General features: G+C 44.8%; 1 protein-coding gene across 1 annotated transcript; it reads left to right on the top strand.

Annotated features, from left to right (window-relative positions):
* Positions 1-2,886: 2,886 nt before the first annotated feature.
* Positions 2,887-18,942, top strand: ENTPD6 (ectonucleoside triphosphate diphosphohydrolase 6). Its single transcript, XM_032185097.1, has 14 exons — positions 2,887-2,923; positions 4,900-5,240; positions 6,584-6,660; positions 7,447-7,590; positions 8,507-8,582; positions 10,237-10,272; positions 11,406-11,494; positions 12,835-12,914; positions 13,518-13,582; positions 13,930-14,031; positions 14,531-14,671; positions 15,606-15,662; positions 16,814-16,926; positions 17,189-18,942. Exons 2-14 carry the CDS (start codon positions 4,982-4,984, stop codon positions 17,276-17,278), a joined length of 1,329 nt encoding a protein of 442 aa, XP_032040988.1. The 5' UTR covers positions 2,887-2,923; positions 4,900-4,981; the 3' UTR covers positions 17,279-18,942.
* The last annotated feature ends 3,716 nt before the right edge of the window (positions 18,943-22,658 follow it).

Here is a 22,658-nt window from a genome sequence, read left to right as displayed (position 1 = left end):
ATTTGCTTTCTTACAACTTGAAAGAAGATATAGGCTGTTCGTGTAGCAGGCTACCCAATGCAACGAGCTCAGGTAAGGGTGTATTTTTAAAGGTAAGGGACTGAAGTCCTGTTCTGCATATTGGGAAACTTGCTCCTAGGTGGGAATTTTCACATCAGCCCAAAATCCTAGAGACAACCACAGGATTTGAGAGAGAGCTCCCTGGTCCCCAGGTCCTTGAGAGGACAGCTCTAGGCCTGGGAAGCTCCCTGCCCAGAAACCTGTGGACTTGTTGTACTCACTATGCACATTTGTTGTTATCTTACCAAAAAGCGATCAATCAAACTGAAAAACAGTTTATTTGCAAAGAATTTACTTTCCCACTGCACCACACTGCCTGCCACTAGGCATCTGTGTGCTACAGCTCACTAGCAAAAACTGTAAAACTTGACCTTTTTAATGTCAGCTTATCATCTTCAGGGGCAGAGTGCTTGTCCCAGGGATAAAGGATATTTAATAAGCAGTTTGCTGAGCTTCTCCTGTTTACCTTCTTCCTTATGGACCTGCAGCCCCAAAGTGCTACAGGGGCAATTTTGAGATTAGTACCTATAGGAATTACTAGAGCACGCTCAGCTGTTTGTTTTTTTTTCAAGCTACCTGCAGACTCCGAGAGGTTTCTATAAGGTTTCTTGTATTTTCAGGGTCTCTCTTGCAAACTAGGAAGGTTAGAAACGAAATAAAGTGTGAATTCTATTGCAATCACATCACTAGGGAGCGTCAAATCTTAAAGACTTAAAGTTTTCATGCCTTAATCTTTCTATGTAAGATTTTCCCACTAAGAGCAAAAATCCTTTTAAATATAGTTAAGCATCATTAAAGCAAGTTAGAAAACAGTTGGAAAGTTCAGTTTTCCTTACATGAGCAAAACAGACAGGGAGTTTCATGGGAACAGTAATGATCATTTGAAATTCCTCAATGCCTGCAATACGTAGGGCTTGGAAAAAAATAATTTAATGCCCAAACAGTGCTACAAGGAAGCAATTTACTGGAATAAAGAGTACCCAGCAAGACTCAGCGCTCATTCCAAAAGTGGGATCACTCAGCACAGATGCCTGCACCTGCACAGCACTGTAGGAGCAATAGCAGAGCTCAGTGGAAGATAGGAGCCTCCCGCACACAGCAAACAGCATCATGGCACAAATGGCTGCTCTGCATCTGATTTCCAAATATCACTTTTCTCTTTTCTTCATGTCTGTGTTTCCTGCTGAACCGTCACGTATCCTCGCTCCAAAAACAATGCTCTTGATTCTTCCAGATTGGGTGGAGTGGTAAGCTGCTGCAGAAGCAATTTTAGCTGGTGAAAGACAAAGTGACTTATGTGGAAGAAAGCCATTAAGAAATTTACTCAAGCAGAAAAAAAATTAAAACTTCCGGAGGAAAAAATACAGCAATCTTCTGATGGAGTCATTTGCTTACTCTCTGCCTAGAACACAGCTGGATAAAACTTGCAAGTGACAAGTTCTCGTCATGACAGGATCTAACAAGAAAAGATGAGGGTTTGTAGCCATCCTATCAGTCATCTCTCTGATGACCTTATTCTGTGGGAACTGAGTCAACAGAGCTACCTGCAGGACTTGAATAGGTTGCAGTCCATAGTTACTTTCCATACATACTTTTCTTTCATGTAAGGATTCTTTCTGTATGCTTGTAGGGATTTCTGTGAATGCATATACATTATGTGCACCAAAAACATGGGGATGGTAACTGGGAAGCTGTACCTCAGCTTCTGATCAGGAAGCAAAAAAGGGCCCAGTATTTGCTGGGAATGACTCACCATTTGCAAACGTTGCTAAAGGATTTATTTGCAAAAACCAACCATTGTGTCAGCTTGATCAACATACTGGCACACAGGAACTTTTCTGCGAATTATCTCAGAAGAACTTCCTCAAGTTAATCAGTCTCCTCCCACTGCCCACTCGACACATAGACCTGAATCCCTGTCATGGGCTGCCCTGGGCTGCTGCCACTCACCCAGCCACTGCCTCGCTGTCCCTCCTCAACAGGACATGGGGAGGAAATAAGAAAAAGCTTCTGGGTTGAGATAAAGATGGGGAGATCACTTACCAGTTATCATCACAGACAAAACAGTCTTGACTTGTGTGAAATTCATTTATTGCCAATTAAAAAAGATGTGGATGGTGAGAAACAAAGATGACATTAAAACACTTTCCCCTCGCCCCGCTGCCCAAGGCTCAGCTTTACCCCTTCATTCCTGACTCCTCAACCTCCCTCCCACCCTGCCTGGGAGGATGGAGAACGGGGCATTGAGGTCAGTCCATAACAGCTCCTCTCTGCCCGCTCCTTCCTCCTCACACTTGTCCTCCACTTGAGAGTCGGTCTTCTTCATGGTCTGCAGTCCTTCAGGGAAAAAAATAAAAATTGTTCCAGTGTGGGCTCTCCACTGGCTGCAATCCCTTCAGAAAATAGCCAGCTGCTCCAGGAGGGAGTCCTCCATGGTTACAGTGTGGATATCAGCTCCACGGATCATAAAGTGGGAAGGGACCTCTGGGGCCATCTGGTGCACCCCCTGTTCAAGCAGGGCCATCTGGAGCTGCTTGCCCAGGACCACATCCAGGTGGGGCAAAAGATCCCCAAGGAGGAGACCCCACAGCCTCTGTGGGCAGCCTGCGCCCATTTCCTGATGCTCAGGGGGCACCTCCTGTGTTCCCGTTTGTGCCCACTGCCTCTTGTCCTGGCACTGGGCACCGCTGCACAGAGCCTGTCCCTGTCCTCCATGCCTTCAGGGCTGTACACACACTGACGGACCCCCTTTGGCTCTCTCCATGCTGAGCAGTCCCCGCTGCTCTCAGCCGCCACCACAGGCAGCAGGCCGCGCAGGCGCAGTGGCAGCGGTGTCGCCATGGCGGAGCCGGCAGTGGTGGCGGTGTGAGTGCAGCCGGGTGGGCAGCGGGCGGGCAGCGGGCAGGGGGCCACAGGCCGGGCTGGGGCGGAGGGGCCGCCGGTGCCACCGGGTCCTGCCGGGCCACCCGCGGGTGGTGGCGGTGGGTCGGGGCCCTCCGGCCTCATGGGGCTCTGTAGGCAGCGCTGGGAGAAGCTTAACTCCTGAGAGCGGGGTTAATGGTCCCCCTGCCCTTCAGGGAGACATGAGGGGCTGCTGCTTCCTCGCCTGTTACCGCTGCATCCTCCTCATCCTCCCCTCTCCTCACATAGAGTGCTTTCTGCACAGCGGGCCGGGATCCTTCTGCTTTCCTTTCAGGACGTGCTTGTAGCCCTCTGGCACTTAGAGACAGTGGAGGCCTTTCTTGGACCAGGAAGGTTGGAATAAGCACCCGGATACATGCAAGGGTTGTCACCCACGTCTGCTACTGCGAGCCAGAAAGAGCTTTCTTTTCTTTCTTTTCTTCCTTTTTTTTTTTTTTTCTTTTCTTTCTTTTCTTTCCTTTTTTTTTTGTTTCTTTCTTTTTTTTTTTTCTTTCTTTCTTTTTTTTTTTCTTTTTTTTTTTTTCAACACCATTTTCCCAGTTTCTCTTCTGCAGCACCCCATGGTCCCTCTCCCACTCTACCTACTCTTCACCCGTATTTGTGCCTTTGGTCTTGCCTCCCTCCGTTTTTATAAAATCCTCTCCCAGCTCTTTATGACAATTTGCCATGATCACCTTGAATTTAATTCCTCCCTCTCACGCCCTCTGTGTACTTCCTGAATTCCCGTCATCAACAGATTACATCTATCAAAACCATGTTTAAGTCAACTTTATCAGCTAGTTTGCTTTCTCTTCTTCACTGCACTGTCAAAAAATGAAAAATGAATAACATAATTTTATCCCCATAAATCACTGGTGACTGTTTTTTAACCATCTGATTGCCTACATGATCACTTGCAGATTTGTTGCGTTGATCTTCCCTGCTGTTGTTTTTTTTTTTTTTTTTTCCTGGTGTTGGAGCTGGGGGTCCAGGCTGCTTCCCTGAATCTTCCTCCTTGCCTTTTATACACCAAATTAAAATTGTTCTTCTCTGGTCTCCTGGGACCTCCTTTACCATCCAGGAACTAACAAAGATAACTGCAATCGATTCAGGTTGCCCACAGAGTGGCTGTAGGGTCTCCATCCTTGGAGGTTTTCAAGATCCTGAGCAACTGGTGTGTCCCCATAGCTGCCTGTGCTTTGAGCAGGAGGTTGAACATGAGACCTCTGGAGGTTCCTTCCCACCACAGTTACTGTATTTTACTTCTCTGAACTCTCTTTCCTCTATTATTTCTTAGGCCTCAGTAGCAATGGAAAAAAATATATATTTATGTTGTTTCGTGTCTTAAAATTAGCTGTAGATCTCAGTGACCTGCTGAAGGAGGATGGACATGTTCCTTGTGAACCACTAGGAAAGCAGTGTGTGATGTTGGCATGCAGCAGCCATGGAGGCATTTGATGGCTGGGACAAGCAACGTGAGAGAAGAGGGATTTTGCTGCTAGATCCAGTTTGACAAGCGATTCATAGGGTCATCCCAGCTCTTTGAATTCAGTATTCTGCGTCATCCTGCTGGGATGATTTTGCACATCTAACTGCAAGTTGCCCTGGATTAATCAAGATAGATTTGAGCACTGAAGACAGTAGCTGTCTCACTCTAGATGCTGAAAGAGCCGAAGGCATAAATCCTTTTCTGTGCAAGCAGTAGTCTGTCACTCTGCGTGTAAGGTTTTTCACCAGGCTCTTTGTTGCAGGGGATAATTGCTTGCTCTGACAGTCATTCCCAACTTTAGCACTAACAGTTAAGCATTTAATTAACGCTCAAGTCAAGTTTATTCCTGTAAGTCCCTTATCAAATAACCATCATGCTCTTAGATCTTATTATAATACCTTCTGCAGGTTTAGAAAGTAAAACACAGCTTTCTTTTCTGTTGGATGTAGGAGTGATACGGAAACCACCTGTTCGGTGTGAAACAGAAGAAATAAAACATTTGGTAAGAGGAAGAAACAAAAGATCTGATAAATGGAAGCCATGAAGATATCAAAGCGGTTCTTTGCTTTTGGGATTTTGGCATGCATTGCTATTTATGTCGCATACATGAAATGGCACTTGGATTCCAAACCACTTGTGGGAGCAACAGAAGGAGTTGCTGAAAGCAGGAGGGACAAACTGAGCCAGCAAGCACTGACCACAGAGCTCTCGGTCTTTTATGGAATCATGTTTGACGCAGGAAGCACAGGAACCCGCATCCATATTTTTAAATTTACACAGCAGCCTAAAGGTATGGCCTGCACACTGCACAATAGACAAACTCTTCTATAAACTATGATGCAGCTTATTGATGATTCTATTCTGGGGAGTACTTGAACAAATGCACTTCAGCTCTTTCCGGAGAGCCATCAGGAAGTGCATTATGATTTGAGCGTGTGGGTTTGGATGAAATTCAGTATGAAAATGTTCAACAAGGGGGAAAATGCAGTAATGTCAGAATGCTAACTCAATAGTTGCTGTACCTTTGGAACGCATCTTAAGGAAAAGCAGTTTTTATCACGATACTTGTGGGTGAGAGGAGCAAGTGCAAAGTGCCTCATTCCCCCAGATTTTTGGCATGAGGTTGTTGTATCTCCAGTTCCTAGCAGTGAGCTGCTTCTCTCTGCATTGTCTGGCTTAATGGCACTAAACTAAATTTGTCTTGGCTTCACTGGCACTTACCTCTTGGATTAACATTGCTGTGTATTGCATCTGGACAAAAAAAAATTTGCTGGGAACCAAGACAGAAGTTGTCTGTAAAGCTCCGGATTTCCTCTGGAGCTGTAAGTTTCATTTGTTTATGTCTTGTCAGCTCCTATCTGTGAAACACATAAAGATGAAAGAAATCCTGTGAACACTTAAATATTTTATGTGGAGGATGTTTTTAACAGGTAGTAGTGTGGTATATGGTGTGTTTGGCTTTTGGGGAGCACTGTAGGTTTGCAGAATGGACCAGTGTAAGGCCTAGACACCAAAGGTGTTAAACAACAGTCCACATATAGGCTTCATTTATTCTTCTTCCAGTGTATTCCCAAACCTCTGCTTCTCTCTAAACAGAATTCCAGAATATATTGCAGGAAACTTTGTGGAGTGTAGTTAGGTACGAGAGGGGGATGCTGTCAAGCTCATGGTGTCTTACTTGCAGGTTTCCAAAATACTTAGGGCTGGTTCCCTCTGCCACCATGGAAAATGGTAAAACTTCCACTGACTTCTGCTGGAGCCAAGTTTAGGCAGAACAGAGCTTGCTGGAATGTGTGGCCTTTGTTACCCGTGTAGTTTGGAAAGCTGCACATGGCAGGGGTAAGGGCTTAAGGAGAATCTGGAACCTGTCTGATACATTTGTCTGATGTGCATAAAGAGTATGTGCGTGGTAGGCACCAGCATGATCGTGACTTTACCAAATGGTTTTGAGGAGAGCTAATTCCATAGGAGGGGCTGTGTTCAAAGGTTGGGTGGCCTTTGATTGTTCATTAGACAGAGGCTCCAGTTGACTCCCATTAGCACATAATGATGTAATTTGTAAAAATGGTTTTGGCTTTGTGTATGCAAAATGGTTTGCACTAATACTTATTTTGGAATACTGCTTTTGAACAGAGACTCCCAAATTAACCCATGAGACGTTTAAAGCGCTGAAGCCAGGCCTGTCTGCATATGCTGATGATGTTGAAAAGGTAAATTTGTTTCTGTTATTGTAAAAGCACGTGCACCAAAGTGTGCTGCTATTGATATGTGCTGCAAATCACATCTTGCTGTGGTACAATAGGCTGAACCGTCTCAGTTCAGTCTCCAAATGGTACAAACTCACAGCAGAAGTTGGTCGACACTCAGAGGATCAAGGAGCAGAACACATCTAGTTCTGCTTGGTCATGTTAATTAAGCACAGCAGATGTTTTTTTTCTGTCTTAAGATTTCCTGTGTGCTTAAGAATGTGACAAAAGAGTCATGTTGGATTGGAGCAGAGCCTTCTCCAGAAGTGACCAGAAGTGGATTCTCAGGGAAAGAGTCAAAAAAACAGGCCAAGTGTGAAGTGACTTCTCTCCTGTCTCCCTTACCTTCTGGCTTGGAGGGATTTAGGGAGTTCCTGAGCCAGACACGCACCTGGCTCATAGTGTTTTGCTGTCTCCAAAGGGCTTTCTCCCCAGGGATTTGCCACACGACTTTTTAAACCTCTTGTAGCCTGAACATTCAGTATGGGTACTGCTTGGCACACGGTGCAGTTTGAGAAAGTGACTTTTCCTGTTTGCCTCTGACCTGTTGCTGGATAATCCCAGTTATATCCACCAGTTCTTACTCTGTGAGTCATCCACTTTCTCCTGATCCCTTATGATGTTTACCTGTCCCAGTTCCGCATTTACAGTGAATCATACCTCTGATCACCTTTTTGCCCTCAGAGAAAGGCAAATCTTAAGGGTTTCTAAGATGGGCTTTCGTGGGGGTTGTTCTTTCTCTGCTCACAGAGTGGCCAGGGAATAAAAGAGCTCCTGGAGGTGGCAAAGAAGGAAGTTCCTATGGAGCTGTGGAAGTTTACTCCTCTGGTCCTGAAAGCGACAGCTGGCTTACGGTTGCTGCCGGGAGAAAAGGCTCAGAAATTGCTGGATAAGGTACAGTTTCTTGTCTTTCAGTGTGCTTTCTAGAAATTTTGTGACAAAAATCGGTCCCTTCAGCGTAAAGTATATACTCCTTTATCCTTATGTACCTTAGTCACTCCTATCACTTTACTCTGAAAGCAGTATAAAGTCACCTGATCTCAGATGAGTCTGGAGTCAGAAACTGTATGAGTACAAACACAGAAATGGTGACAGCTCCAAATAAGCCTGGAGATGATGTGAAACACAATAAGTGTAATGAGATACTTCTAACAGTCATCACAGGCTTGTTCTTAGTGCGTGGGTTTGTTGGTGGTTTTGACCAGAATCCTGCTTTTCTGAGAAAAACTTTCTGCTATTTGATTTGCTGCGTTATCTGCCTGCTGCTGCAAGATTCCTCCACTTTATGTTGATTAGAAATAGTGTAAATTGCATTTACAGGCATGTAAAATGTTTAGTACTTCAAAATATTATAAAAATAAAATATTATGTCCTAGACCTTACAGCTGCTGGAGAAGTTATTGGTTGTACCCTAATTGTACTATTTTTTCTAGCAATGATTGGAGGGAAGAAATGTGGTGTGGTTGAAACCAATGTCTAGATTGTTCTCTGCTGCTTACAAGCTGGTCTTTTCTTTTTCCACACTGAATTTCATCTGGAATTGCTGCAATTGTTTCTTTAGAAGACCTCAGAAATGTAGGGCTTTGCTGCCTCATGTGGGGTGCAGTACAGAAAGCTTCTAACAGCCAACACGCTCGTGTTAAAAATGCCATTCCCTGGTGTAGTCCCAAAGCTGTTGTTCATAGTAGTTGTTGGCTGTGATTTCTGGCCCAAGAGAAGGAACAGTTGTATAAAGCCAGAGTTTTAAAAAAAAATTGCTTTTCAACTGAAAAAAAAAATTCTCTGAGCATAACTTTTATTTGAACTACAGGTGAAGGAGATTTTTCAGGCTTCCCCCTTCTTTGTGAGGGACAACTGTGTGTCGATAATGAACGGGACTGATGAAGGTAGGTTAACTTCTGAAGAACCTTTTTGCAATCCTGGAGATTCCTGCTGCTCTGTGGCAAGTCCCCACTGACCACACTAGGAACCCATATGTAGCAGGTTTGATATAATTTTTATACTGCCTCAGGCAGTGCCTGCCAAAGAGATTTTGTACTACATTTTCCAGTGTGAAGCCCTTCACTTCATCCTGGTTTTCAAAGCTCTGATTACCAGGCAATTCTCATGGGATCACCAAGAAGCCACTGTGCAGTCACCACTTCTGGAAGGCTCTCTGTGTATCTGCTTGTTGAGGTGGTCTTCAACACCTCCTGTTTTTGTACACCCTGCTTTTGACAATGCTCATCTGAGCTTTCTGGAACTATTTGGTCTTAATGTTAATTAAAACTGATCTAACGAGTGTGATTGTGAATTGAACCTGGAAAAAAAAAAAAAAGTTACATAGAGAAAATATATATTGAAGTAAGTGGATGTTCATCAAAAAAGGCTGAGCAGAAGAAAAGGCTGACCCAGAATCAGTCTTGACTTAAAGTAATTCAAAGAAACATGTCTACATTCTGGGTAACTTAGTGTTGAAGTGTGTTTTTAATCTGCTTAGAAACCAGACTTGAAAGTAGTTGCTTCTTTGGAGCTGTTTATGACTCTTTTTTTTTTTTTTTTTTTTTTTTACTGCTTAATGGAAGAACAACATTATAATTCTTTTCATTTTAAGTTCATTAATAGCTCTGACAGCCTTGGTTCAGCCAAGGGCTGAAGTGGACCTCATTCCCTAGCGTGCCTTAGTTTTAACCAAATGGATAAATATTTTAATTTGTTAACATAAGGGCCATTTGTTCATCTAATTCATGGAGAAGAAGTTTAGAAAACAAGAAAAGGACAGCAACAGGGCAGTTCACGAATTGCTTTGAGGAAAATAGGAAAAAATAAAGCACTGAAAAGATGAAAATTCTTAGTATTCAAAAGGAAAATTGTATGTCTAACATAACACAAAAGCCTACTGGCAGTTAGTTTCCTATAAAATGAACAATGTGAGAGTTTGTCATTTCCTTATTTTTTAGCTAAGAACTGAAGCCAGTCTAATAGAGCCTTTGGGACTTCTCACCTAAGTGTTTGGCCTGTGAAGTACAGAGTTCTCCAGACATTTCATATATGGAGCTTCTCTTCCTATTACCCCATAAACTCTGATATAGAAGGCCACTCTCTTTGCTCAAGGCCTCTAATCTTAGTTTATGACAGTCCTTGACAGTTATGGAAACACTGGCTTTGGGGTGGGCTGGGTCAGGGTAGCTCAGCAAACCCAATCTTGTTTGCCTCTCTTGAAGGTCCTTCTGTCTAGGTGTTCTTTGGAGTCTTTGCATTAGAAATCCTCCATTTGTCAAAGGGGGCAAGGTTGCTTGTGGTAGATGCTTCTCTGGAATCTCCTTCTATGGTTGCATGACAAGCTGTGGTTTGCTGATTGTTTTTGTTTAGCTGGTGCAGTGAAACTGAGAAAACTTCAAAATACCTCCAGTGAAACAGATACTAAAGACGGAAGGCCTTGTAATATGGCTCATCTTAATGCTTACTGTTGTTATATAAAATGAAATTACACGATCTAACAGTACATCTTCTGATATTATGTGATCTAACCGTGCCTATTCTGAATCTTTTCCTTGTTAGGAATTTCAGCCTGGATCACAATAAATTTTTTAACAGGTATGTTTACATGAGTATGTGTCTAAAAATATGACTGACGCCATGAAATTCATACTGTTTTCTGCCCCTGTATAATATTTGCGCATTCATTGGAAAGGTCTGGAAATAAGTCACCAGTTGTTTTTGGCCTGGCCCATTTAAGTAATTAAGATTTTGGCCATTTGCTTGATAGAATGAGGAATTTAATCTCTTTTCCTAGATGTTCATAAAGCCTTTCTTTTAATTCCCTGTAAGGTACCAGAGCATTTTATTCCTTTTTATAGTCTGCCACTAGCTCTGCATAAATTTTTGATGTGGATATTGCAGATCTGCCTGGCAGCTGCACAGTGTGAAAGTAAGTGCTGTTGGTGCTTCCTTATGTATTTATAAAAGAAATAGAGTAAGTGTTTACACTGGTGAGATAGAAAAGGGTAGCTGAAGAAAAAAATTAAACTGAAGCCCTCTCTGACAATAAGCAAACCGGTCTGCCACCCAAGCACTCTGTTCAGCACAGTGTGCGGAGCATTATGACAAGTGCTGTAAATCTTTTTATGCTCACAGGAAGTATCGGAAAGGTCAGAGATCTTCAAACATTAGCTCTCATGAGGTATGCTGTGGTACTTGGCACAAACTGATCTTGTCAGGAAGGTGTATTTGAATAATCTGAGAAGAACTGGATTTAAATGAGAAGAAAGGTCTGGGACGGTAGGAGGAAGAATTCTGAGCGAGCTGGTCTATTAAGCCAGCTCTTTTCAGTCTGTCCTCCCCTCGGCCATAGGAATCTGCAAAATACTGCTGTGGGATCAGGGGGAGATGGCCAGGAAAACCACATTCCTTTGTGTTTCAAAGTGGTTACCAGAGCAAAGTTTGCAAAAAGGTGCTTGCATCCAGTGAAGAATGTTTAGGAATCCAGTAACCAAAGCTGCTGTAATTAGGGCATGAGCAGCCACCAGAGAAATAATAGTCACTTGGAGGATTTTCAGGTCACCCTGATAGAGCACAAATAAGTGACGATGTTATACTCTAGTGCTGGCTGGAAGCTGACAGATGGAGTTGGATTGACATCTTTCTTTACAGCTGTACTTCTGGTTTTATTCCTTGCCAGTTTCTCACAGTGCCCACTGTGCCTTTCTCTCTTCTGTCACGCATTTTAGGTAGCTTAGATGACCCGCAGAAGAGAAGTGTAGGAATGCTGGACTTGGGTGGCGGATCAACACAGATCACCTTCCTCCCACACACCGAGGTAATGGGAACATGCACGCAGCAGGGAAATGCTGGTGCAGAAACCAGTAACTGCTCAGTTTTATTTCCCTTGGACACATGCCAAGGGGTTGTCAGTGTAACATAAAACCATGCTTCTGACAGAAAAACCCTTATCAGTTGGTCACGTATGCCTTGTTACAGTCGGTGACAGAGACATGGGCAACTCTCTGTCAGTCCTCTTGCTCCAGCTCCGTGGGTCAGTGCATGTGGTGAATGCCAGGGCTGCTTTATGTAGGAGAAAATGCAATGTCCTGAGCATCTGAACACTCACTTTGTGCTGCTTATAGTGACCTCAAAGGCAATGCTGTTAGTGAATCCAAGTCCATTTGACTTATACTGTGTTCTCAGAACAGAATTAGATGCATTCTTGATGTTTGTTTGTGGCTTTCCTGAGTTTACTCAGTTGCAAATGAATGCTTTATAAAGGTAACATGAATTATGCAGTTAGAAGCACATGCTGATGTTTGTCGTTTCAGCTTCCTCTTATAGCATTAGTATAGGTGTTCTGTGAGCCCTGTGGATATGGAGTAGCGAGGTCCTGGCCCGATCAGAGATCCTGTTTGTAGTAAAGCTGCACAGAAGCAGAGGATAAGGTTGCTGTTTGTAGTGTGTCAGCCCAGGCTGATCAGGACACTGTGCTCTCACAGCAGAATGCCTGGGAATGTGAAGAGCCCTGGATGTGGAAATTCTGGAGTTAGACATGGTGTTAAGATATGAGCAGCTAGGCATGAGCTGCCTGAGCTGTGTTCCCCATAAATGCGCTGCTGGTGGTAGTGCACTTGGGGAACAGGCTGCTCAGTGCTTTAGACAATTGTCCTTTCATTTCTTCAGACAACAGGCTGGTCCTCACTCTGTTCCTTGGCAAGAACAGTGATGTGCTTTTCCTCCAGCCTGTGGAAGTTCACAGCTGAATTCACTGGAGTAGGAAGTTAATGCGTGCCTGGTTTACTCATTATTTTGCACAGTTTTCCCTAGTAGTGATCCTGTGACAAGGCAGTTCTGTAGCATCTTGACAAAAACAGTTAAGAGCTGGAACAAGGACTCCTTATAATTAAAACAACTCTTTTACAGATGAGTTTGGTGTCAATGCACATAGAAATGTAAGCAGTTTGGACTGTCATGTAAAGTCACTATTTTAGCTCCAGTTTTTTGGTTATCTTATGTATCAAGGTCAAACGGAGATACATGCAAATTCTTCATTTCTCTCTGAGCCGTGCTAGGATTGTTCCATGTATTTCCTAAGGTTTTGGAAGATTGTCTTGTTGATGTTTGCTGTTGCTGGCAGAAAGCTTGCCATGACATTTTTTTTTTTCCCTCCAGGCAACTCTCCAGACATCACCAGCTGGCCATACAACTTCATTTCAGATGTTTAACAGCACCTACAAGCTGTATTCATACAGGTTAGTTGTGGTAAAAAGAGATACTGGAAAAGTAGGAGCTTTCTTTGAAGCCAGTGAGATCTAGGTGTTTTGCTGAAGTGCACCTGAGTCCTGAGAAGTGGGTGAGCCTGAGCCAAGTCACGGTCCATGCAAGCTGACTAGGGGGTGGTTATGCAGAACAGCAGGCAGATAAGCAGTGTGATGGCTGAGAAAGTGATGGGCTCTAATTCTGCTCCTGGCTTTGAAGCTGCCCCTGCACCCAATGCTTTGGGCAGAGGGAAGGAGAATCTTCCCACCTACGTTTGCTGTGGGACGTGCTGGGGCTTGGAAAGAGTCCATGCTGGAGGCTGTGTGGCCTTTGAGGAGTGGAGGAGAAAGGTTAGGGGAAGCATTCCCAGCCTTTAAAGAGACATTATAGTTGACAGCTATTCCCTGTGCTTTTTCAAGGAGAGATTATCCCTCTGGGTAAGGATAATATCACGGTGGGTTGTCATACTGTTCCCCTAATGCATTAGCTGCTGACTTGAGCCTTTTTGCTTGGACCACATAGAGGAGGCAGGCACATCAGTGGAGTATCAGAGGAAGGACGTTTGTTGTTCACAGAGGCTTTTTTTCCCTTTGCAGTTACCTGGGACTCGGGCTGATGTCAGCGAGGCTTGCCATTTTAGGAGGAGTTGAGGGGAAACCTTGTAAGTTCCGGGCACTCTTCAAGTCTTGGCTCTGAGCACAGAGTGCATTGCACTGTTGTGGGGGAAAAAGGGTTGTCTGTACTCTTCCTACTGGGCTGAAGGTGCCTGAGTGGTATGTGCATTCCCATCACCATAGCTGAGTGTGTCTGAGACAAATGAGGAGGTGATGCTGCTAGATCCCAGGAGACATGGATGCTTGCCAGCCTTAGGGAGGCGTGGGACACTTGAGCCATGGCTGGGGCTTAGAGGTGCATTGCTGAGGATGTGGGACAGTCAGAAGCAGGACCGGGGATCTAAAATTAACTCCTTATTTTTTTCTCTAATGCGGCTTTGTTTTATTTCTGCAGTAGGGGAAGGTGAGGAATTGATCAGCCCTTGCTTACCACCTGGTTTCAAATCTGAATGGCAACATGCTGAGATAGTGTACAAAATTAAAGGACAGAAGGCAGGTATAGTGATTTATCACTCTTTCTTCCTATCTAGGCCAGCAAGCTACTAGAAGAGTATTTAAAATTATATGCCCTCAGCTTCTTGGAAAGATACTAAATTCTCTGCCTGTGTACTCCTCTGTCTGGCTTTCTCTTGACATGCTGTTAAAGAGATTCTGCAGCTCTTGCCTCTTGCGCTGTGGTATGTCTGCCCAGTCAGTAAATCTGTTAGTAGTACTGCAGATGGAGCTGAGCGCTCCCTGAATTCTTTTCAAAGTCCTTCTGCCTCAAATGGTGTTGTTCGGCTCTGATCTATCACATACTTGGTCCCAGCCTGAGGGCAGTCAGTGTTACCACTTGGAGAAGATGCAGGTGTGTCGTTCCAGTTCTCTGTGAAGAGACTGTAAGAAATGAAGAAGCACTGTTGTGTGAAAGGGAGCCTGTCTCCTTGCAGATCCTGAAGAAATTCTTCGTTTAAGTGTCTACCTGTACTATGCTGGGTGTCTTTGCATTCTTTCAGGCGAGCCTCTGTATGAGTCTTGCTCTAACAAAGTGGCGAAGATGCTCTACAAGAAAGTGCATAAAGCTGAGGAAGTGAAGGACTTGGATTTTTATGCTTTCTCCTACTACTATGACCGTGCAGCAGAGGTTGGTCTCATAGGTATGTTTGCTCCTGTTTTAATTTCATTTTAAATGACAGGTCTTGGAAGAAATGGTAGCAGTGATCCACATCGCAGTGCTGTGGTAAGCTCTCATGGCTACCACAGTGCATTGGTCTCGAGTGAATATTGAATGTTGTTGCATTTCTTTACAGAAGGGACTGGAGATGTGATACAGGACCTCCAACTTTTTGTAATTTTTTAAACAAGCTGTCTGCATTTCAGAAATGATTGGTGTCTGATTACAATCCAAAATAGAAAAAAGACTTCGTGATGATATGAAAAAACTTGCTAGCTTTTTTCTCGGGCAGTAAAGTAGATCAGACTTGCTCTCTTGGGCTGTATATTTTGCTTCACTGACCTTTTTAGATGGAGTAAATATTTTCAGATAGTTCAACATGTATTCAGAATGAATCCCATCTCCTTTCCAGTGGTACGCTGGAGTACAGAAGACTGTCACATTTAGTAGTAAAAAGCAGACGATGGGATCTCAAGCTAGTATGGACAAACTTACCCCCTCCTCAGCCACTTTGTTTTATGAATAATTTCACATTTAGTATGTTGCAGAGCACCACTGCCCTGTCAGATCTGGTCAAAGGTGTTAGCTGGGTTCAGGCATTACAGGACAGAGCAGCATAGACATGGAGCAACATGAAGGAGTCTTTAAACTCTGTTTTTTTTGTTTTTTTTTTTAATGAAACTAGTTTTAGGAAACTTAAGTTCTTCATAGAATTAGGTTTTCAAGCTATACTGAGAACCTTAAATAAAGGTTCTTACACCATTAAAGCAAATGTGAGTTTTGTCATTGCTTTCAGTTGGCTCAGGCTTATTTCCAAACAATCTTTTTGTTTGTAAAACGTCTTTTACAATGTGAGTCAACTACTGCCCTTATATGAAAAAAACATACAACATACCATTTTTTTTTTTCTTTTTTAGATAAAGAAAAAGGAGGAAGCTTAACTGTGAATGATTTTGAAACTGCAGCTAAGTATGGTGAGTAAAAGATGCAATCAAACAGGATTGGTAATTGTGTGTAAATTCATACCCAGGTGGAAAATGTGTGACATGCTAAGAAGACTGACTTTTTTTGTTTCAAGTAAATATTATGCACCTCTCTCCATAGCACCTCTGTTGATTTGTATGTATTTCTGAAAATATCAACTTTTTTTTTTTTTTTTTTTTTTTTTGAGATTTAGTTTTCTTGTAATACATTTAAAAACTCTCTTGGGAATTACTAATAAACCTGCCAGTTAGCAGTTATCCTGAAGCCATGCTTGCAAAATAAATGTGGGGGATCTCATCTTGTTAGCATAATCTGTTCTAATCTTGTTTATTTTTTCTTTTTTTTTTTTTTTCTCATGATTTATTTGTATATTTGATGGTTAATTGGAAAGGGGAGGAAACCAATTCATAGCCTTTTTTGCTTCACCAGCTGCAGAGAGAACTGCCTCCTCAGATTTGCAAATGTAATCATCTTTTTGTTTGTTTGTTTTTAATAGTACAGACTCAGGCCTTGATCAAACTGACTTGTGACTTTTTGGTAAACTTTCTGAGTGACTGAACAATTGTTGCAGTTCTTATTTCTGGACTATCTTTAATGTATTCCCTCCTGAGAAAGGAAGTGGGTTTTATTTATTTATTTATTTATTTATTTATTTATTTACAGTTGAATACTTACACTCAAGAAATTTTTTAGTAGGAGGAGCACGAGTAGCTGTTCAGCATTCGAGCTTTATTGAGATAGGGACAAAATTTTTCACAAAGTTTGTTTTTCCAAGCTGCTGACATCTTTTTTTTTCAGTGAGAAGCAGATGTGATCACACTTGAGGTTGCTGATATTTAAAAAATATAAAGTAGGTAGGATAAAAGTGGGAGGCCCTTGTTGTCCTTGCCCTGATAAGGACAAGAAACTCAGCTGTCATTGTAGAGACTGAATGCTTTGCTCTTCCTTCCCATGTGCCAAAACTCTTTATATTTTATATTAAAATAACATGCATGTTATTTTAATGTCATTTTAATGGGTTCCATTACTGTGGAACTCAAATTACAAGAGGTGTTTTTTAAGGATTTGTTAGAGGTTTTTCAAAGCTAAGTTGATGCTAGGCCTGAGCCCCACATTCAAACGCTGCTTTCTGTGTCTTCAGTGTGTAAAACCATGGAAATCAGCCCTGGAAACAGCCCTTTTCTCTGCATGGACCTCACGTACATCACCTTCCTCCTGCAAGAACTGGGCTTCCCAAAGATCCAAGTCTTTAAGGTAATGCACAAAAACAGATTGCTGGGGAGAGTGGGCAGAAGACGCCAAGACATTACTCATCATGCCAGTAGCTTGGTCCCTGTTTTCCCTTTTTGCTACAACACATGCTCTATGAGTGAGATGGGGCAACACTGTCCCCACAACTGTGATAACGAGTTGTGATAACCTTCAACACTATATTCGCCTTGTATACTTCCCCTTCTGGCAGAGAATTGTGTTTAAACTTCCTTTTTCTTTTTTCTTTTTTTTTTTTTTTCTCCAGCTTGCCCGGAAAATCAACAACGTTGAAACAAGCTGGGCATTGGGAGCCACTTTCCATTACATCGACTCACTCAATAGACTGAAGTATTAAAGCTCTTGAAGGCAGTTCTGGGAACCTCAGGTTTTGGAAAACCAACACAAGAGAATCTGTTGAAGGGGTCTGGTTTTGGCTTCTGGAGTCCTTTGAGAGGTTACCATAAGCTAGGCCTCTTCCCTCCCACCCCCTGTGAGGTCCCCTCCATCACTTGCTCTTTTTTACAGTGCACAGTGCAGTATCTGAAGAATAAGCCTTGATTGTACAGCATCTGCAGTCAACTTGATGCAAAACTGGATCATCATTGAAGGAAAACCAGGACACCTGCAGGACATCTATGATCTCTATGAGAAAACCACACATTTTTGGAGTATGCCTGTGCTGTTTGCTTGTACTGTGCTGAAGTCAGTGTAGGAAATAGTCACTCCAGAGGGAACTCTTTACTGTCCTGATTTCGGGGTGTTTTTTCCTGTTTGTCAGCAGTTTCCAGTGATAATTTTTATTTTACTACTTACCTGTTTGAAAACGAACTCGTGCATGTGTGTGAAGACAGTGCATTTACACGGCTGTGCTGCTGACAGGCTGCAGCTGAGAAATGCTGTGTGGAAGTTTCAGCTCTGCTTCTCACTTGCTGGACTGGCGAAGCTCAGGAGCACTATTGAGGCTGGGTACAGACAGGCATGAATCAGAGCCTGTATGCCCTGTAGGGTTAATGCCTACAACCTCAAGGTGATACGTTGGCTGTTGGGAGATTGGTGCTGGAAGACAACACCAGATGTGCTGGATCAAGATGACCAAAGTCTGGGAGTTTGGTACAGGGCTAAGGATAGATTTGACAGTTTTAAAGAAGGTCAGCATAAGATCCATAAACAAGATGCAGCCACAAAAAGAAACCCTGAGCACAGCTTATTGGACCTCACAGGCATTTGTGCCTTGGCAAAGCTTATGCAGGGCCCAGGATAAATGGTGCTTTGGGTGCCACTTCCTGCAGACGCATCTCACTTTGATAAATGAATGTATTGTCGTTGCACTGAGCTGTGGCAGGGTAGCTGCAATGCACCACTCCAGCAGTATCCTGGACACAGGCTGGAAGTGATCTCAGAGGCAGCACGAGCTGGAGAGCACATGCTGTGCTGCTTCTAATCTGACCGTGGAATTCTGTTGTATTTGTATGGATGTTTAGGCAGACCTGAGTGGTCATTAGGGGATGTAAAAGAGCCCAGCCTGCAGGAGAGCCAGCAGCGTGTGCCCTGGTGCGTGGGCTCTCTTGGCCACAGCCCTGTCCTTTCCCTGGGGCAGCGAGACACAATATAGGTGTGCATGGCTGCTGGCTCTGCAACTGAGCCTGGGGGGGACATTTGAACACCACCCTACTGACAATAAAACTACAATTGAAGACCTGGTGGTAGTGGTGTGACTTTTTGCTCCAAAACCTGTCAGGCCCCACAAGGTGGATGGGTTGAGAAACATGTGCCCTCATACCTTTCCATCCCCTGCACACCTTTCCAATTCCCTCGGGGAATTCCAGTCCCCTCAGGCCACCCCTGCTGTCTCACACCATCCCCATTACCTTCACACCATCCCTGTCCCCTTGTGCTATCCCTGTCCTTCATGCCACCCATATCGCCTCATGCCACTCATGTCCCGTCATGCCACCTCTGTCCCCCTCACACCACAGAGACTCACCTAGGTTGGAAGAGGCCTCCAAGATCACCCAGTCCAACCTCTGACCTAACGCTAGCAGTCCCCACTAAACCATATCCCTAAGCTCTACATCTAAACGTCTTTTAAAGACCTCCAGGGATGGTGACTCCACCACTTCCCTGGGCAGCCTGTTCCAATGCCTCACAACCCTTTCAGTGAAGAAGTTCTTCCTAACATCTAACCTAAAACTCCCCTGGCTCAACTTAAGCCCATTCCCCCTCGTCCTGTCACCAGGCACGTGGGAGAACAGACCAACCCCCACCTCGCTACAGCCTCCCTTGAGGTACCTATAGAGAGCGATAAGGTCGCCCCTGAGCCTCCTCTTCTCCAGGCTGAACAAGCCCAGCTCCCTCAGCCGCTCCTCGTAGGACTTGTTCTCCAGGCCCCTCACCAGCTTCGTCGCCCTTCTCTGCACCCGCTCAAGCACCTTGATGTCCTTCTTGTAGCAAGGGGCCCAAAACTGAACACAGTACTTGAGGTGCGGCCTCACCAGAGCCGAGTACAGGGGGACGATCACCTCCCTCGCCCTGCTGGCCACACTGCTTCGTATACAAGCCAGGATGCCGTTGGCCTTCTTGGCCACCTGAGCACACTGCTGGCTCATATTCAGCTGACTATCTACCAATACTCCCAGGTCCTTCTCCACCAGGCAGCTTTCCAACCACTCAGCCATCTTCAAGCTTCCAGATCTAGAGGAACACGCTGGCTGCAGCCTAAAAGCCACGTGTACGGAAGCGCTCCCAAGCCAGCCAATCTTCTCCCCACCACCTGCCAGAACACAGCTGTCCTGGTTTCAGCTAGGGTAGAGCTATTATTCCTCCTAGGAGCTGGTAGGGTGCTATGTTTTGGATTAGGATGAACACGCTGATGTTTGAATTGTTGCAGAGCAGTGCTTACACCAAGCCAAGGACGCTTCAGCTTCTCGTTCTGTCCTGCCAGCGGGCAGGCTGGGGGTGCAGCAGGAGCTGGGAGGGGACAGATCCAGGACAGCTGACCCAAAGTGGCCAAAGGGGCATTCTGTACCCTATGGGGTCATGCTGAGCAATATATAGGGGTGCCTAGCCGGGATCGGGGGGCCGGCTGCTCGGGGTTAGGCTGGGTATCAGTCAGTGGGTGGTGAGCAATTGCATTGTGCATCACTTATTCTGTACACATTAGTAGTAGCAGTACTATTCTTGTTATTATTGTTGTTTGTTTGTTTTCCTGTCTTAATAAACTGTCTCTGTCTCGACCCACAGGCTTCGTTTTCCTATTTCTCTCCCCCGTTCCATAGAAATGAATTCCATAGAAAGAGTGGGGAGGGCGAGCGAACGGCTGTGTGGTGCTTAGCTGCTGGCTGGGGGAAACCACGACGACAGCAATGTAGTCATGTAACCAAATTTTAAGGACATGAAACTGTTGGAAAGTGTCCAGAGGAGGGCTACGAAGATGGTGAAAGGCCTGGAGGGGAAGACGTACGAGGAACGGCTGAGGTCACTGGGCCTGTTCAGCCTGGAGAAGAGGAGGCTGAGGGGAGACCTCATCGCAGTCTACAACTTCCTCGTAAGGGGTTGTCAAGAGGCAGGAGACCTTTTCTCCATTAACACTAGTGACAGGACCCGCGGGAACGGGGTTAAGCTGAGGCAGGGGAAATTTAGGCTGGACGTCAGGAGGGGGTTCTTCACAGAGAGGGTGGTTGCACACTGGAACAGGCTCCCCAGGGAAGTGGTCACTGCACCGAGCCTGTCTGAATTTAAGAAGAGATTGGACTGTGAACTTAGGCACATGGTCTGAACTTTTGGGTAGACCTGTGCGGTGTCGAGAGTTGGACTTGATGATCCTTAAGGGTCCCTTCCAACTCAGGATATTCTATGATTCTATGATTCTATGAAATTAAAGCCAAAACTTTCAGCCCGGTCCTTGACCTGAATAGGGAGTGAGGATCCGGAGCCTGGCATTTATATGTGATAGTTTATATGCAGCCACAGTAAATACTGCAGTTGGAGGTCATGGCGCTAGATTTTGACAAGTCCGGCATAAAGAAGAGATCTCAGAAAAGCAAATTTAAGCAACATTTATGTCAAGTAAAGTCTTTCTAATTGCTATATTCCTTATCTGTCGTGACTAGACACATGAAAATCCAGGATGGCAGTTTTGCCTTTTAGGTCATTTTCTTTTTTTCTTTTATTTATTTCTTCTCTTTATGTTGATGTATCTTATTTTAACAGGCTGTGTACTAATTTTCCTCACAGAATGACTAGCAGAAATAGGACCCTTACATGCCTTTTGTAGTTAATTAATTAGGTCAACTCTAACCACTGAGCCCCTTGTCAGGTTCTTTCTGTTAGCAATAAGGAGCAATTGAACCTTAATCATTGAAACGAGCTTGTTGAGCCTATTCCACAAGGTCTCGTGACTCCACACATGTGAAGAGAAATCTGCCAGGTGGGGATCATTTGACCTTTGCTATATAGGAAGCATGAGGAGACATGGGAAGACTTGCCACTCCAGAGGAGTTTGAGGTTCAGGTTACTTAGGGTGCTTTTCTACTGTTGTGGAGAAATGGACTCTGTTCCAAGATAGACTGCTTTTTCTTCGTGTTTTCAGCCATCTCTGAGAAATAGTTTTGGAGAATCTATGAGCTAGTAACATCAGTGGAGAATACTCAGAACAGAAAACCCTGGTGGTGCTACTTCCCCGTGAAGTTCTTCGGCATTTGGTCAAATTCAGACACTGGCAGTTGAGTGTTCCTGGGTTAAACATTTGATTTGGGATAGGGAGCTTAAGGACAGTCCTGGTCCCAATTGAGTGAGTCTTAGTTCCCCAGGGAGGGAGGGGGTCCTGGTCCCCAGGGAGGGAGAGAGGGAGGGAGGGGGTCCTGGTCCCCAGGGAGGGAGAGAGGGAGGGAGGGGGTCCTGGCCCCCCGGGAGGGAGAGAGGGAGGGAGGGGGTCCTGGCCCCCCGGGAGGGGGGCATTGAAGGGGTCCTGGTGCCCAGTGAGTGAGCGAGTGAGTGTGGGTGTCCTGGTCCCGTTTTTAGGGCTTGTATTCTCAGTGAAACCAAAGGCAGGGATCTTACTGATCTGGAGAAAGAGGCTTTAATCTGTCCTGGCTTGTTTGCTCCTGAAGGAGCATGGCAGAGATGCGTGTGCTGGTATGTGAAGAGGAGCTGAAGGAGCAGCTACTGCAAGGAACACACAAATCCGTTGCGCCAGACTAGTAGGTGGTTGTCTCTGAGCTGGGAGACTGCAATAAAATCATAGAATTTTCTAGGTTGGAAGAGACCTCAAGATCATCGAGTCCAACCTCTGACCTAACACTAGCAGTCCCCACTAAACCATATCCCTAAGCTCTACATCTAAACGTCTTTTAAAGACTTCCAGGGATGGTGACTCCACCACTTCCCTGGGCAGCCTGTTCCAATGCCTAACAGTCCTTTCAGTGAAGAAGTTCTTCCTAACATCTAACCTAAAACTCCCCTGGCTCAACTTAAGCCCATTCCCCCTCGTCCTGTCACCAGGCAGGTGGGAGAACAGGCCAACCCCCACCTCGCTACAGCTTCAGGCAAAGTTCCCATCCCCTCAGGCCATCGCTGTGCTCCATGCCATCCCCATCCCTTCTCGCCTCCCCTGTCCCCCGAATCCATCCATGCCCCGTCCCACCATCCATGCCCTGAGTGCATCCCCATCGCCTCACACCGCCCTCAGCCCACCCCGGGGGCGGAGCGGGGGCCTCCCCTCAGCAGGGGCCGGCCCG

Source organism: Aythya fuligula, chromosome 3 (assembly GCF_009819795.1).
Source record: "Aythya fuligula isolate bAytFul2 chromosome 3, bAytFul2.pri, whole genome shotgun sequence".
NCBI classification, from domain to species: domain Eukaryota; kingdom Metazoa; phylum Chordata; class Aves; order Anseriformes; family Anatidae; genus Aythya; species Aythya fuligula.
The sequence above is the reverse complement of the archived record's forward strand: the minus strand, read 5'-3'. Positions and strand labels throughout refer to the sequence as shown.

Excerpts from the sequence above, each read along its gene's own strand:
- ENTPD6 (XM_032185097.1), top strand. The coding sequence starts at position 4,982 with ATGGAAGCCATGAAGATATCAAAGCGGTTCTTTGCTTTTGGGATTTTG. Across the intron at positions 12,915-13,517 it reads TACAAGCTGTATTCATACAG|TTACCTGGGACTCGGGCTGA; the intron begins GTTAGTTGTGGT and ends TTCCCTTTGCAG. Across the intron at positions 14,032-14,530 it reads AATTAAAGGACAGAAGGCAG|GCGAGCCTCTGTATGAGTCT; the intron begins GTATAGTGATTT and ends GCATTCTTTCAG.